The sequence below is a fragment of the Hydractinia symbiolongicarpus genome, chromosome 13 (assembly GCF_029227915.1).
Source record: "Hydractinia symbiolongicarpus strain clone_291-10 chromosome 13, HSymV2.1, whole genome shotgun sequence".
In the NCBI taxonomy this organism is placed as follows: domain Eukaryota; kingdom Metazoa; phylum Cnidaria; class Hydrozoa; order Anthoathecata; family Hydractiniidae; genus Hydractinia; species Hydractinia symbiolongicarpus.
This window is the reverse complement of record NC_079887.1, coordinates 14845421-14862062: the sequence shown is the minus strand read 5'-3', so window position 1 is coordinate 14862062 and position 16642 is coordinate 14845421. Positions and strand designations below refer to the sequence as shown.

General features: G+C 33.0%; 1 protein-coding gene across 1 annotated transcript; it reads right to left on the bottom strand.

Moving 5' to 3' along the window:
* Window positions 1-329: 329 nt before the first annotated feature.
* LOC130624142 (protein strawberry notch homolog 1-like) lies at window positions 330-15921 on the bottom strand. The gene is made up of 34 exons (XM_057439707.1): window positions 14981-15921; window positions 13489-13531; window positions 13258-13385; window positions 12814-12980; window positions 12073-12111; window positions 10030-10075; window positions 9862-9949; window positions 9608-9772; window positions 9000-9135; window positions 8750-8855; window positions 8002-8041; window positions 7799-7912; window positions 7082-7183; window positions 6899-6979; window positions 6731-6828; window positions 6502-6599; window positions 6259-6333; window positions 5225-5380; window positions 4944-5117; window positions 4536-4774; window positions 3669-3800; window positions 3490-3555; window positions 3336-3405; window positions 3129-3241; window positions 2955-3026; window positions 2779-2881; window positions 2503-2580; window positions 2263-2409; window positions 2092-2186; window positions 1849-1941; window positions 1389-1538; window positions 1235-1311; window positions 800-993; window positions 330-679 (listed from the first exon to the last, which is right to left on the bottom strand). The coding sequence occupies exons 1-34, from the start codon at window positions 15784-15786 to the stop codon at window positions 600-602; spliced, it is 4371 nt and encodes a 1456-aa protein (XP_057295690.1). The 5' UTR covers window positions 15787-15921; the 3' UTR covers window positions 330-599.
* Window positions 15922-16642: the final 721 nt, after the last annotated feature.

Genomic DNA, 16642 nt, shown 5'->3' with positions numbered 1-16642 from the left:
TATCTAAGAATAACAACTGCTCAACTATGCCTGTCCCGAAAATTTAACTAATTACATTGATTACGTGTTAACACTCGGGTTTTCGGTACGAGAATGTAAAGATGGAGGAGGGATATTTTCAGTTTTGTAGAAATTCAAGAATGAGAAAAATTGTCTTGAAGATGGTTGCAAACCCCATTTAGTCTTTCAACATGTAGCTTACTGATTGCGGTTACAAATAGACATAAATTTATGAATCCATTTGAAGCGCTTTCTGCGTATCCGGTAAGCAGAACTTCATCGGATGAGGGACCCAAACCAAGCTTTCAACATATCAAAGTGAACAACAGTTGTCTTTAAAGTTTTCTTTTTCATTTGAAATATAAATAATCTACATTCTTCACTTCATATCACTTTTTTTTATAAACAAAAAAAGATATAATTATTTTCAAAGTAAAACCCAACTAACATTCGCGTTTTTAACAATGCGTTAGAAATTCCTCCTTCACTGCCATAAAAAAGTGTATTTGCGAGAAACAAAATATCAACAAAGAAGACTTAGCTAGCAAAACGGTATATTGAATTTATTTACATTTCGTATAAGGCGTATTCAGCCATTTCTAGAATTGTTGTTCGATTGTATCGTCGGCAGTTAAAACTCGCACCAAAGCATCGATACAATTACTTGGTATAAGCAAGCCTAAAAATTGAAAACAAAAGAATAAGCATTAAACCTTTGATTTAAAAAATATTTTTACTATATCATATTAAGAGATATCTTCGAAGTTGTTTCACGTTATGCCAACGAGGGAATACATACCTACTAACTTTAGGCCGTTGTCAAGTTTGGATCGAATGATTTGCATTTTTGAGTGCGGTCCTGGCTGACAAGACAGGATGGTTTCCACCTTCGACCACACGCTCAAAACTGAACCGCACAAAATATGACAGGTTTTCTTGCGAGCACCGACCTCACAGGAAAGGCCAACGAGTTTTCTTTTGCAATATCCACGCCTAAACGAAAAATTAGTTTGTTAGAAAAAGGCACAAGGAAAAAGCCGAACTTAAAGACCAAGTGCTTGAATGCAGAAATAACAAATTAGGTTAGATTTAATTTACAGTTTCTTAAGGACCAGATACACGACACGGCTTGTCGCTTACTCTGTCAAATCGTGTAACCCGCGCTTTAAAATCTGGACAAGTTGTCACGTATTCCTTCTGAATTTCTAAATTTCTTCGAGAGAAATGAACTCACCAAAACGCGTGAGAACAGTTGCTTTCAGAATAGTCGTACTGTTCGTTCCAATTTAGTTCAACATCACTTGCCGATGCCTAAAAAGAGATAAAGATGAAGGTTAATTTAAAATTTATAGATGTGATGACCCTGAAATGCTGAACTATATACTTACCTTCTCATATTTCTTTCGGATTTCTTTTATCGTTTCAGCTTTTTGCACTAGACCGATGTTCGGCCGATACACTGAGTAAGTGTAGGAATTAGTTTTCTTCGCAGAACCTTGTCTCAATATCAGAACTGCGGTCTTTTTTCCATTGCGAAGCTGGAAAACAAAGAAAACGTTTTTATAGTTCAAGCTTTATTAGAGTATTGCATTTTAATTCTTGTTATTTTTAATTACAGTTGAATTCCGGATGAAAGTATTTACCAAAAACTTTTTCTTATACAGTTATTTTTTGACAAAATTGAAAGGTTCATCCCTCAAAATGCTTACCAGTCCATTACCGTCTCTCATACTAACACAATACCAATGTCAGGAGAAACCATTTACTGGTATTTTGAAATGTTGCAAAGAAACAAAACGTTACAATGTCGCTAGAACATCGGAAATCAAAAAAATAAGAGATACATACCTGTGAAGAAAGATAAAAACCCTCATTTGGATCCTGGCATTGTCTGGCCATATCAACAGCCTTGCTGAAAGAAAGTCCGCGTTCGACGCTTACCTATAAAAACAAAACAAAAAGAAGTTAAGACAAGGTTAAACCCCAAACGGCTCTTTAATTGCAACCCTGCTTTATCAGCACTGTTGGTAGTTTAAAACATCGGATGAAAATCAAAGTAAATTTACTTGAGGCTTAAACAGCTATAATTACCGTTCTCAGTTCTGTCGTTACTTGACCACAAGTGGATGGACACAGGAATGTTTTAACTTCACTCTGCACCACAGATTCTCCCTGAGAGCCAAGATCTATGAGAACAAAATACGTTATTAATAAACATACCACTGCATATAAAAAGAGACATTTTTTAAACAATTCACTCACCTACAATCCCTTCGTCCCATCTTCCAGACCGTTTTGCTTCTTTAATTACAGCAGCCAACGTTTCAGTAAAGTACGAAAACAAAGCATTTTGAAGAGCTACGGTCAAACCTAATATTCTGTTTAGAAATCGGGAGATATTCGTGTAATCTAAAAGAAAGAAGCGCGAGTCATTTTCTGTTTCAATGTAAATAAAACCCCTCGGACATAAACCAGAGTAACGACAAGTGACTGATGTCATACCTTTGTCAGCTATTGAATAAACACCTGTCCTTTCATCTTTCTGCACTAGTCCAATGCCAATCAAACTTTTTTTGACATCTGCACAGAACAAAGAAAACAATGTTGTAACGAAAGTGAAAATGTGGATACTTAACAAACACATTGTTTTTACTTTTAATAATATGTTCATAATAACACTTTAATAAACGTAACCTTAACTTAGCATGGTGAACAAAAAAAAAACAAATTAATGGTGGTCACGTCGACTTAGCTGGAATAAGATGGCCGCAAACGAACCTTCCATGAAGACGCCTTTATACGTAGGTGGTTCCGGATTCACCAAAGGTTTTTCATGGCCAATAACAGACTTAAAAACAACATCTAGTGCTTGACGTCCATACTAAACAAAAAATTGACAACTCCATCAATATGATTCTTTATCACTGTAAAAAGTGGTCAAGTAATATACATACTTTCGTATCGAAGTTATAACGGCTGAGATCACGTGACTCTGTTGCTCTTCGGTCACCATGCGTCAAGGCTCCCTAACAATAGTAATTTAAATTTTATGACATTTCAGGAAAACATCCTTTACAACACTTCTTCTGTATAACCTGAAATGTAAAAACGAGACCAACGCAACCTACCAGACTCTCTAATCTTTTCGCAACAATAGACGCAAATCTTTGCTCACCAGCCAATTCTGATATGAGAAACAAATATTCCGGCGCAGATACTTGATTTGATCTGTGGCTTCGACCTGAAAAATAAGAAAAACAATGTTGTCAACCACATGTCGCAATATTTTAAAAAATCTTAAAGTTGTTTATATTCTAACATAGAAGCAGGCTTACCGAATTGTTGAATGGCTTTGTCCGCACTCCATGGTAGTTCCAGAGTTATGTGTACCCTTCGTCTTTGATTCTAAAAAAATAACAATCCTTATTTAATTGTATCAATAGGATTACTCAGCAATATTAGACATAAGATTTTGTTAAGGTGACCTACTTGTTCCCTGCGATCTGCTTGCAAAGATATGCCAGAACTTGCAGCCTCAGATATCACTGCAACAAGCTAAGACAAACAAGAACTAGTTATTCGTACATTAACAACGATATATCGCTGTTTATGTATTGTCGCGTATCCAGAATGTCCAATACTACCAAAAAGAGTTTGTTTCGTCATACTTTTTCCCCTCTCATAAATCTTTTCTTCTCCTCAACATTTAAAACTTCTAACGGAACGTCATCTTTGCTTCTTGGTTCATAGGCAAAAGAACCGTCGCTTTTGGCGACGACACGGCCTTTTCTGCCAGTCATCTAAAATTAATTAACATGCGTAATTTTTATTTTGGGGCAAAATGAATGCATGCAGAAGCCTTCAATAAAAACAACTTAAAAGTTCAGCCAGTAGATTTCAAATTGAAAAAGTAGGAGGAACACAGTTACAAGTAACTAAAACCTGATTTTAAAGTGATTTATTAGGTCAGGGCAAGAATTTTTTTAACAGAGGAAACAACAAAGAAATGTGCAGTCAACTTATGACAACTCATTTTTCCCGAACATATCACTGAAACAGATTTAGAAGTTCCTTCGTAATAAAATTTTAGGAGAAAACATCAAAATTTTAGGAGAAAACATTAAATTTTAGGAGAAAACACCAAAATTTTAGGAGAAAACACCAAAATTTTAGGAGAAAACACTAATAATTCTTTCTTGTTTCTTATGTCACAGATGTTATTATTACGATCTTCAATAGTTATGTGAATTTACTTCATCAGTTGCTTGACAAATATGTTAAATGTTTTGGTTTCCATAAAACGTAACAACAAAAAGCCACCATTTGAAAAAAAAATACGGATGTTATCATAAAACAATATTAACAAATTTGAGGAGACAATATTTTGAGCTTAGATTTTAGGCTATTAAGGAGATTTTAGCAGGGTCCCCATTTATTTAGTTATTTAGGAGATTTTAGCTGTGGACATACTGAAAAAGAAGAAGTGTAAATCATGTTTTATGCTTTTTTAAATACTAACAAACGTATTTGCAAACCTCAGCAACGTATTCAGGTCCGCCTAATTCATCGATTAGTTCATCTAAAGTGTTTGGCGGTAAATACGGTGCAATGATTTCCAACTGATCCAAAAGGCTTTGTTTCATTTGTCGACACTGCTGCGACTTGGTTTCAAACTTCATCGATTGGGAACGTTTCAAATTGGAAATTTGCTGAGACAAACCCTGCGGAGCAACAACTTTATCTGATCGATTGCTCTTCATGTTCTCTGTGGATGCTAGAAAATTAACAATATTGTGTATCTGAGTGAGGTCCCATTTTTTACGGGTGAGGTAAAAAGTAAAGTCTTTATTTGTCACTGCATCATTTTAAGACAATTCATTTGCATGAATGGATTAACAGAAGCAGCTTATATAGTTTAATTAAACAGTTCTGTTTTTACTTACCCATGCCGGATAGTGATGTATTCGTCCATGAATATTGTCTACCAAGATTGAATCCAGCTGCGGCAAGTGCGTTCATGCTTGAATCAACAGACGTTCCCACCCTTTTTAGCTTCAGTTTACTGATTTTTTCTTCTTTTTTCGCTTTTTTGTTGTCAGCTGCCCGCAGCCAAGCATCTATAAACAGGTGAAATTGAGCAAGTTTGAAATCAGAAATGGCCGCCAATGACATAAGTTCACAATGGACATACAAGCTTTTCCCTGAATTTCCAAAGTTTCCTCACCTTCGTCATCAGATCCAGAAGAAGTATCAGCAAAGGGATCCTTTTCTTCACTTTCGCTTTCAGCATCACTGTCTTTCTCTGATTGTGTTGAATCAACGGTATCTTTATTCGAATCATTCGCACTTTCAATTTCATTTTCACTCTCACTAGAGCTATCTATAAAACAAAGAAGTCTTGCAAAATCTGGAAATGTGAAGTACGCTGTTCTTTTAACAAGCATTGTAATACCTTGAGAAAAGGAGTTTTTATGAAAATCAATTCCTTTAGATCTTATTTAGATGTTAATGCTAACCATTTTCTTGCAGAAATCCAATAAATTAAAATCAGTTATAGATTTGGTTAAATTTCTGGTAAAAAAAACTATTTTTTTACATTATTTCTTACAACGGCCTATTGAACATTGCTGCATTATTTGACTTAATTAAAACACTAAAAAAAATTTTGACAAACAAAATGGTGACATTTACATTTTCATATTTAGAAATAAAATAAAATGTGGCATTAAGACTGGTATATAAATCTTAAGCCTAGCCTAATATTTCCTTTTTCATCTAAAACGCGACCAAAAATTAATTCCACCATTAGTTTCCTGAATTTTCAGTTTCTTTAAGGGGAAGTAAGAAGTCTGCTAAACATCTCTCCTTATATGAATTTTATATTTATTGTATAGGGAAAACCTTAATCTAATTTATCACACCCCACATGCAATTGTACCAAAACCAGTTTTTCAAATTAAGATAATTAAAATGGATATGCACACACAAAAAAATATTTTAATGTAAATCAAGTAGCAAAAGTTCAACATTGTTAGGGATCATTCCAACAGTTACTTTACCACTGATTGGAAAGGGGTTACGGCTTATTCTAAAAAAGGTTTGGGACAATGCATGAAAATTTCTAAAGCCATGTATGCAAGACAATAATTATAATAATCATAACAATTCTTTTATATATAATAAAAAAATAAAGATTTTCAAATCAGTGCTGACACATGCAAAAACGACAAACCATTCAAGAAGAATAAGAACTTATACCAGATGTCATGAATTCAACATCTCCATTCACCACTTTCCTTCGTTTGGATGATTTTCTTAATGGTTTGCGCCAATCTGTAGAAGAAAAACACTTTAAATCTAAATCATGTTAACTTGAATATGTAATTGCCGAAGAACTGCTATTTTTCAAAAAGATTATAACAAGAATTGTAGTTAAAAAATGAATATATAATTTTCACATTTGTTTAAATTTCTATAGAAACACTATCATAAATAACACACCACGTTTTCTCTTTCTTTCATCAACTTCTGTATTGTAACAATTGTTAACAGTTTCAGTTGTTGGAAAGTGCTTTTCAACCAAAGTGCTAAACACCCCTCTGAAAAAACAAACAGTCAGTTTAACAATGTTAGACTACTACAAAACAAACAAAATGATATCTGTGAAATGAAAATAGCGGTAGGGTGGAAGGTACATTTGAAAAATCAGAAAAATCCAAACTCTGCATACTTTGTCGTGGAAATAAAGTCGTTTAATTCACCCCCTAATTCATCAATTTGATCTAGAGTTCTAGCTTCACCAGTGGATTGCAAACCAAAGATTACACACTAAAAGAAATGCAAACTGTCAGCAACCACAAGTTAAATGCTAAAAATAAGTAGAGTAATCTTACCCTACCTTTCCTGTTTCAATTGCCTCTTTAGCAATGATCACAGCTTTTCCAACTTTAGCTGCTATGCACAGATATTTGAAGAAACGCTGAAAAAGAATATTACGAGAAAATGAAAACATAGGTATAACGTCAATTTTTGGTTGTGTTATCTCTAGACAGAAGCATAAAAATCAAACAAGTTTCAATACCTGATGGGCTGACCAAAATTGTCCCCACATAGTCTTTCTTCCCTTTCCATCCAACCCAACTAAATTAGCTGCCTCTTCAAATTTGGTTCGAGCATCAAGCCACTGAAAATAGTCATAGTATTTACCCTTTTAAATTGTGTTAATAGTTTCTACTAAAATGCCAAAAGTTTAGATAGCTAACCGACATGCACCAAGTTATGGGGTCATATTAAAAAAATAAGAGGCCTGGAAGAGCAAACGAGTGTCATTATGTCAAAAAAATTTATGTTAATCAATTCACCATTATAAAATCTATGCATTGATAAAGTTTGAATGCCTATCCCTTAATAAGTCTGAAATTACTGATGATAGAAAATCTTAAAATTTACTTTTACTTAAATATGACATAATTTATGGAGTATAATTAAATCTGAAATTCTTTAAGGAGACTTGTTAACCAACTTTCTAAGCTCTATAATATAAAAGTCCAACATCATTTTATACCTCGGTTTCCCTTGAAACTGTTTTTGACTAAGCCACAACATTTTTTAAAAAATAAAACATTGAGCTAAAATATTTTTTTATTTTCTTGTAGAACAAACTATACACCAGCTGTTTGCTGTTTTAATTCTTATTGTCGACGGAAGACTATTTATTTATATCATAGATGCCAAATGTCATTATCCCTGTGTCTGTCATTTCTCAGACGTCACATCAACCCATACAAAATAAACTTACTAGCTTTACAGATGCATCATACATCTCAATAAACGATGAACACAATTTAACTTCTTTAATATCGAATGTGACACCAGCAAAACTCAGTTGGCGAGCAATATACATGCCACGAAGCTGAAAGAAAAAATCAAAACTACAATCACCAATACAGTTTTATAGTTACCAACTTTCTCACAACCACTCAACAACTGATTGCTACATACCTTCATGTCCATTGCTACCATCTCCATTGCACCAACACCACTAAAAATACAAAATGATAAGTATGCAATTGAAGCTAAATAATCAAAACACTGCATATGCTACATCCAAGGTTTTGTATTTATAATGCAAGCGCATTCAATCAAATTTTATTGGTTTTTCATTTAAACAAATTATCAAAAAATTGTTAAATTATTTTGACTTTATATAACGAAGATGAATGCATTAATGCATTAAATTATGTTAGTTCACAAGTCTTTCTAAACTTTTTAAAAAGCTTTTTTTGTTCTCAAGATGTTCGCATTTAAAGAATTTCAAATTTTATTATGCTTTAAAAATTGTGATGTCATATTTAAATAATAGCAAATTTTAACATTTTTGGTCATCAATAATTTTAGACCTGTTGAGAGATGTGCATTCAAAGTTTATCAATGCATAGGTCAATTGAATAACATAATTTTTCGCTGAAATAACACTCCTTTGCTTGTCCCAGACCTCTTAGTATTTTTTGCTGACAACCCTATAACTTAGGATCTGCATGCCGGTTTGCATTCAAATTCTATGAGTAAATATATAGGGCCTATACAAGCTTACCCAAAAAATTTTATTGCCAACCAATTGCAGATCTGCAGTTATTGGGTCGTCAGCAAAAAATTAAGAGGCCTGGGACGAGCAAAAAAGTGTCATTTTGGCAAAAAAAAATTATGTCCAACATCATTTTATACCTTGGGTTCCCTTTAAACCTCTTACCGTTTTTCAACAGACTGGAGAAAACCTGCAAAGTCACGGAAGGCGGTTCCTTGACCCCATAGGCCAAGTCTGTTCATGTATGCCATATTTTTGGGCTCAGAAGCGCCTGAAAAAGAGCATAATCAAATAATAACAGCTATTGTGTAAATAATACAATTTTTAAAATGAGGAATCTTTATATTCTTAATCAATGCCAATGATTTGATTTTATTGTGTTCCGTAACTTATGTTACATACAAAAAGCAGTCACCTGTAGCAGAACAATATACCACGCGAGCTTTTGGCAACTGGTCTTGTAGCATTAGAACAGTTAATCCAGTTTTTGTCGGTTTTGAAGAACCAACAGGCATCAGATTTTTTGCTTTATGACATTCATCTAATATTATCTTAAATTAGTTAAGTTAAATTTGTATTATCAAAACTCGGTGAAACTGTGACAAATATTTGGAGGAAAGAAAAGAATCAGACTTTTTTTTTAAATTATTCGCAGACATGATTAGTGATACCTGTCAAGTCACTGTTTTGATTGGTGTAAAACCAACTATAACTGCAGATCAAATGGAAGTTACCTGGTCTATAGTTAAAATATTGGCCATCCACATTTTAGACTTCAATGTGACACAATGATTATATATTAATGTTAATTTGCATTTGTTTATTTTCAATACAATATTTTTTTTGAAAGTCACACAGATTAATCATTTTTTGTATTGTTTGTTATACCAATCCTTTTAGTTTTTAAATCTATCAGTTTTTCCTGCATCTTAAATTTTTTAACAAAATAGTTTTTTCTGATAGATATTGAAACTTTCAAAGTTTTGAGATGTTGTTGAACAACACAAGACCTAAAAAAGATACAACTCCATCAAAGTCTTTTCCACACCAATGTAGGAGTTGGTCCAAACGACTTTTAAATCGGGCTTTACCACTGGTTTCGCCAATTAAGGCTGAATATGTGGAAAAGATGCAGCCCTTCTTAAACTTGCCATTTGCCTTTGAAGTTATTTTATCATCATACTTGAACTAAGAAGATTTAATTAACACAAGTAAAAAATTGTTTTTGTTGAAGATCTTTTAAAAGTAGTAAACACATGAAGAACTGCACAACTGACCTTATTTAAAGCATGAACTTTTGCATGACAACCAATATCTCTTAAATCACGAATGGCATCAAATCTCAAGTCGTTGGATACACTCAACCTAACAAAAAATTGTTACAAAAATTGCACGATCAAAAAAAAACTTGCTGGGTCAAAAACATGTACCACACTTCAGCTTACCAGATAGCTCTTTTACGCCCACGCAAATAATTTTCAAATATGACTCCTAGAAAAGCAATGCGTATTGTTTACAATGTGTGCCACAGTACTTGTGAGTAAAATGATACTAACACGCACATGAATCTTGCTGCTATTTGACTACCACCTTAAATTAATACCAGTTACTGCAATAAATTAAATCTTTATGATTTTGATGTAGTAATATCGAATCTCTAATTGCAATTGACAAAAGAATCTTTGAGTTTAAACAAACTTTTCAAGGAACATTTAATTTGCTAGAAAAATCAATTTCGGATTTATCAAAGGTGACAAAACAAGCAAAAAAAAAAAAAAAAAAAATTAAAAGATTTACTCCACACGTAAATGATCGAATGATTTACAGTTTAGGATAATGGAGTGTGTTTCACTTGCGAATTGTGGATTGCTAATTCAATTCTTGTAACGTCTTGAAAATTAACATCTGAGTTTACTTTAATTATAACTAAAATCAATATTCACAATTCTAACATTTTGTCACCTAAAACGTAGCTCCTTCCTCTCTTCACTGTCGAGTGTGTGTAAAATTTGAGAAATGTCCAAAAAAATTTGTTACGGTGTTTTGTTGTTCTAGTTACAGGTTCCATTTCTGTACATAGTTTAGTCATATGAATAACAGTATTTCTTGCACATGTTTATATACTGTAACAATTTGGGCTTAGGTATTATGTTTACAAAAAGGAGTGTGTGCATTTAGACAGTGGTACACAGTTCAATTAATCGAAATTGCAAAATGCACATTTTTATTTCTTTTGACAAAATGTCATTAGAAGTAAAGAGGGTTATAACTCAGTGCTTACAGTTGTATTAGTAACCGGAACAACTAAATTTAAAAAAATGAAGTCTGTTAAAAATTTTTGGAGGTTCGAATATGTTGCTAAATGAATTTCGTTTGAAAAAGATTTTTGATCTGCAAAAATTAAGATATTTTTTTTTCAGCTTTTGTACCCCAAAGTTTACAATGAACAAAATAAGGTGTTGTTTAATTTCCATATGATTGCGTTTTGATGATTTGAGAACAATTTATCTTATTTATTTCATGAATATTTATACAGGATGGGAACTTTGGTCATATATACAAACAGTATGTACAGTAAAACTGCTATTAACATTTGTCCTGTAATAAATTTAAATCAAAAAAGTTGGTTAAACCATCTCATTATATAATTGAAAAAGTTGAACCAATCTGATGTTATGAAAATTAAAGTCCAAGCATGCTAAAATATAAAATTTTTGTGTGACACATAATTTAATGTGTTGAAATTGATTAATGTAATGTGTACATGTCACTGCATGTAGCCCTAATCAAAATTTGCCATTGCCTGAATTAAAAATGTTCTTTACCTTGTAAGCTGCAGAAAAAATTACCAATCTAATATTTCGTAACAAAATCTTATATTTTCTACCTTTCTGTCTTTTCTCCAAAACGTATTTTGTTGTTTTAAAGATGTCATTTCAAATATATAGGTATATACAATTAATTGGAATTCAGCATAGTATATACTTTCAGGGGCTATTTTTTTGCATACAAGATTTGGTCCTGGATGCTCCAAGTGCTCCACAACATTTTTTGGTAATGTATAAATCAGAATTGAATTAGGATAAACACTTTGAGAAGCAGTTTCTATAAAGCAATTAGAGCACTCAAAATTAATGATTGGACCTACTACGGTTAAAGACTTCTTGCTCTGAAAACCTATTTTTTTGGTCACATGTTTTGTTTTCTGAAACCGTTTTGCAGTAAGAAACCATTTTAAACAATTTGAATGAATTTAAAAAAGCGCAGGGAATCCAAACTTATTATGCAAAAAACTAAATTAGATATTTGCATAGGCTAAATCTACTTTGGTTTTATAATTAGGAAAAAATAGTAAGAATATATATCTCTTTAAACTATGCAATAAATTTCGGATTACTTTGATTAAATCTGTGTTGTTCCTTTGGTAACCAAAGCATTCAAATCTCAGCTATGAAAGAAATAGCCCTTAGTAACTTGCTATTACTAACCTGCTACTGTTCTGCCTTTTCCGACACCAGCTCCATCACCTAACAATACAAGATATGTTTCCAAATTTATTCCAGGCTAACAGGCCTATCAATAAGAAATTAACACCCCCTAAATGACTCCCCCAAGGTTGCAATAATTTATACTGGGTGAGCAATATACATAAAAAGAATAAGTTTTAAAACGCATATTGTGTCATGAAGTCTTTTTATCTATTTTATTTTATCTTTTTTTATATAATTTGATTCTTTTTTCATAAATAATAAGAAATAGAACATTAATTTCCAAGTGAGATGAATTGATATTATTGAGCCAGAAAAACTTTTTTTGGAATTTGGGGAGCAATTTAGCTCAGCTAATTTCTCATTTCTCAGAATTGGGCTGGCCTAATAGCATTTTTTTTCATTGAAATTAACAAAATGATTAATGAGTTATTGTTTAAACTAAATATTAGAGCATGTTTTTTCAATTTCCTATCATAACTGCTTTTTTTCTTTCAACATTTACCCTACTGCTGCTGCTATAACAATACCCACATACCAACATTTACATGTTTTTCTTTGTTTTTATTATGAAAAGAGAGTTTTTTTTAAATTTTTTTGCTACTATCACCTGAAAAACTATCTGTGTTGGTGTGTCAGGCTCTCATTATTTAAGAAGGTCTGTTAAAATTTGGTTAATCTTAAAACATATTAAAATGCAGTTTAATTAGTGATACATGTAAATGCAAGAATAAATCTTACCTATCAGAAAGCCAGCACGTTTGCCACTAGGCAACAATTTCTCATGCTGCTGTGATGCATAAACTACAGATTCGAGTTGCAAAGCAGATAACTTTCTTTCGTTAATTATATCCAGTGGAAGTTGCAAACTATACCAAACATCTGGCGGAGCAACGCTTGCCATAGAGCTAAGTTGAAAAGACACGATTTTGACAGCCATTTTTCATTTACATATTTTACTATATATACACATAAATGCTGCTTTTCTTCAACCTTTGTTTTTCATACACTTACTACGCAGACACATTTTTTCCTTAATCTTAATCAAATTTTCAAACATTGTCCAAAATATTAGATTGCATATATGCACTGAACATTAAAGAATCTTCTTTTAAAGCTGGTTTGTTTACAAGGCTGTAATAATAAGGGACCAACACAATTTATAGAAAGGCTGCAAATTTATACCTGGTTTCAACAACAGGATCAGGATGAAGGTATCCAACTTTTACTTTAGCTGGCATGTACTCTGCAAAAGTTTCAGAGCGGATCATCCCATTTTCTTCATCTTCATCATCTTCCTCCTCATTATTCTCCTATGTTGCAAAAAAAATATTAATGGCTGTGTTAGACAGTCATTCTAGAAAGGTAACTGGGAACACAGGTTTAACTGTACAAGCAAGAAGTATCAAAACTTACTATCTTTTGATTCAGGGACATGTTCAACAATGACGACAATCCCCTAAAATGAAAAGTTATATTTTCTATGGTTGTGGACTGGTCTATTGCTCAGTTCACTCTTGGTATATAATTATATCCTAAATGGTGTTACAGGAGGAGGGGTGGTAATTGTGTTCAAATTCATAGTGGAGGAGGCTGTTACTACATTGAAAAAAATGAATTTTCCTTTTAAGGTAGGGAATAGGGAGGTCAGCAATAGCTGGGAAAGATGTTTTGCATATTCATTGTTGTTTCGTATCTGTTTGATCTATTGTGGACTAGTATCACATGTAATGACATGTAATTACATATCTCTAATTTATTGTTTCCACTACTCAGTTTTGTATACTGTGTAACCTCCTACTAAATAAATATTGAAAAGGTGCTTGCACACTTATTGGAATGTTTCAAATAAATAGCATATCTCTGTGTAAAATCTACCTTTAAAATGTTGTGAAAAACAATCATATAATCTCTCCTTATCTCCTTTCTGTAGAGTCTCACCTGCTTTAAATTTCTAAGTCAAGAGTTGGTGAATTAGCTGGATGGTCAGGTTGGCTATGAATAGGCTTGCTAGTGGATTAAAAGGACCAGGACTATTCAATAATTTCTGAGATCTAAAAGGGTTCGACCAAGACGGAAATCTATTGGACGTTTTGTCTGACGAATCTCCAAAATTATTTTGAGGGATCCCACGCTACAAAATGGATTTTATAGGTTGATTTTGAAAACTAAATCTTTATTTTTCAGGCGTGCGATTAATCACACGCCTGAAACAATTTAGGCGTGTGCCAAGGTGTGTCTCCTGAAAAACACTGTAGTGTTGTAACAGAAGCAATATAACATCGTTTTGAGAGAAGTTTCCTTTACAAAATTCAATTTTTGGGCGTCTGAGTTTGGGCACCCATACCCGTCTACCAGTATCGAATTCCCATTGGATACCTCACTGGATTTACCCTCACAGGTTAATTCAGACCTGCAACTCAATAATTATCATGCAAAGAGCTGCTGGTAAATTATTTTTGGAACCAAAATGAAAGTTTAGTAAAAATAGGGTCAATGGAAAAAAACATCTTGCCTAAAAATCAGAGTTTCTAATTAACATTGCTTTATTTTTTAAAAAATATTGGGAAAACTTTTTTTACAAAGCTGAAACATCACTGTACTTCAAAGTTTTTTTTTATGAAGCTTAAACATTGATGTATTGGGTCAAAAAAACATTGAAGAACTGAGAAATGCAAATTTATTTGGTGCCTAATCGACCACACACTCAAGGATTGGCTTGGCGTTCAAAATTAATGCATCATAATTATATAATTTCATAAACAGTGTAAACAATAAATAACATAACGTTTCGTTGCATAAAGTTTAAAAAGAGTTATGGAAGTTTGGTATAATGGTTTTTTAAATCATGCGTAAAACATTTGCAGTTCTGTTTGTAAAAAAAAAGAATTAAATACATTATACATACCTGGAAGAATTGTTGGGTGGAAGTGTAGGTTTGACATTATGAGATAATGCAGTCTTCATGATAAATTCCCTTTCCCGTAATGTCAAATTTGGAGAAGCTAGTACGTGTTCTATTGACTGTTTTTTTCTTTCTAAGTCAGTAATTTCGTCTTTTTGAAAAGTTGAGTTCACATTTTTAGTCAGATCAACACCACTAGGTGTTGTTAATCTTGTTACTGGTGAGTTGGATCTACTAGTTTTGTTACTACTGATTTTATTTATTATAATTTGGTTAGATCTAGATATAACTGATATACTTTTATTAATTCTTTGAGGTGTATGCAGGGAAATCTTTGGTGAAGTGCACATGATATTTTTACCTCCCAAGTTTGGTGGATTAACTTTTTTTGGTTTAGCAACCTGAGGTTTTATTTTTGGAAATTGCGTTGACAATCCTCTGAAGTCTGAAGTATTTTCTAACAGTCTTTCAAGTGATGGTGACGGAACTGTTGTCGGGGTATTTACCTCCTCGTCAGAGTTGTAGTTTAATAAAAAATTTAACATATCACTACCATTGCTGCTACCAGGAGTTAGTTTTGATGTTGTCACAGGGTTGACTGGGTCATCAAGAAGATTTAATAAATCAGTGACGTCTTCGTTTTCACCAGTTTCTTCATTTTGGACAGGATTTCCTGCATTTATTACAATGTTGTGTTTACTAGTTACCTGCGAATTCGTTGAGGTTTTACCAACTGATTCATGTTGTTCCTCCAAAAATGAAAGGTTTAGCCCGCTCTGACCTAACGCAGCAGATAGTATATCATCCATTACACACTTTTATAAAACCACATCACGTTTATCCAAAATCTAACACCATTAAAAATGCATTTTTTGCAACCTTTTTTGGCTTTCCTACTTTCGTTGTTATCCACGCGTTGTGTTTCATGTTGCAAGAAGAGAGATATCCGACTTCAAGACGGAACTAAATGCGCATGCGTGAAGTTAAAAAATGTGCAAACTCATCACTTTCTATAGTTTCTACACATCCAGCTCTCCACCAGTTGGTAATTTTAATATTTTAGCCTTTATGCACTGGTTGATTTATTAAGAGACGGCTAAATCTAGAATAGGTAATAATCGAATAATGAACAACTCATTGTAAAGATACACAAGTATTTCTCATTACCACGTTTTTTAGGAACCTTCTGAATGTTTTTATAGAATAGGTCAGACCCTAGTTTTTATAAAAAAAATAAGGCTAAGTTCTTTGTCAAATATTAGGAACATATTTCGAAAGTTTAAAAAATGTACTCATCCTAAATTTCTTCATAGATTAACAACAAAGGTGCAAAATCTTGAAGGCCGGTAATATTTGATGACTTTTTCGGGTCGTGTGGAGTGGATTGTTCTATACTGCAGACTTTGTGCAAAGTGCAGCTATCCCATTTTCGACGTCAGATACTTGGCCTGCAACCTTGTCAAACCCAAAATAAAACCGTTACAGCCTACCAGCTGCAGAGTACTGGCCAAGTGATACCATTTGGCTATTTCGAGAAGTAGCCAAAACACGGCCGTTGGCGAAATTATTGTCGTCCGGAATTGCAGTCATGGAAAAATCTAAGGGTTCAATCATCCTGTCATGCATTCTGGTCACCACGTTATCGCTCATATTTCGCGAGCTTTT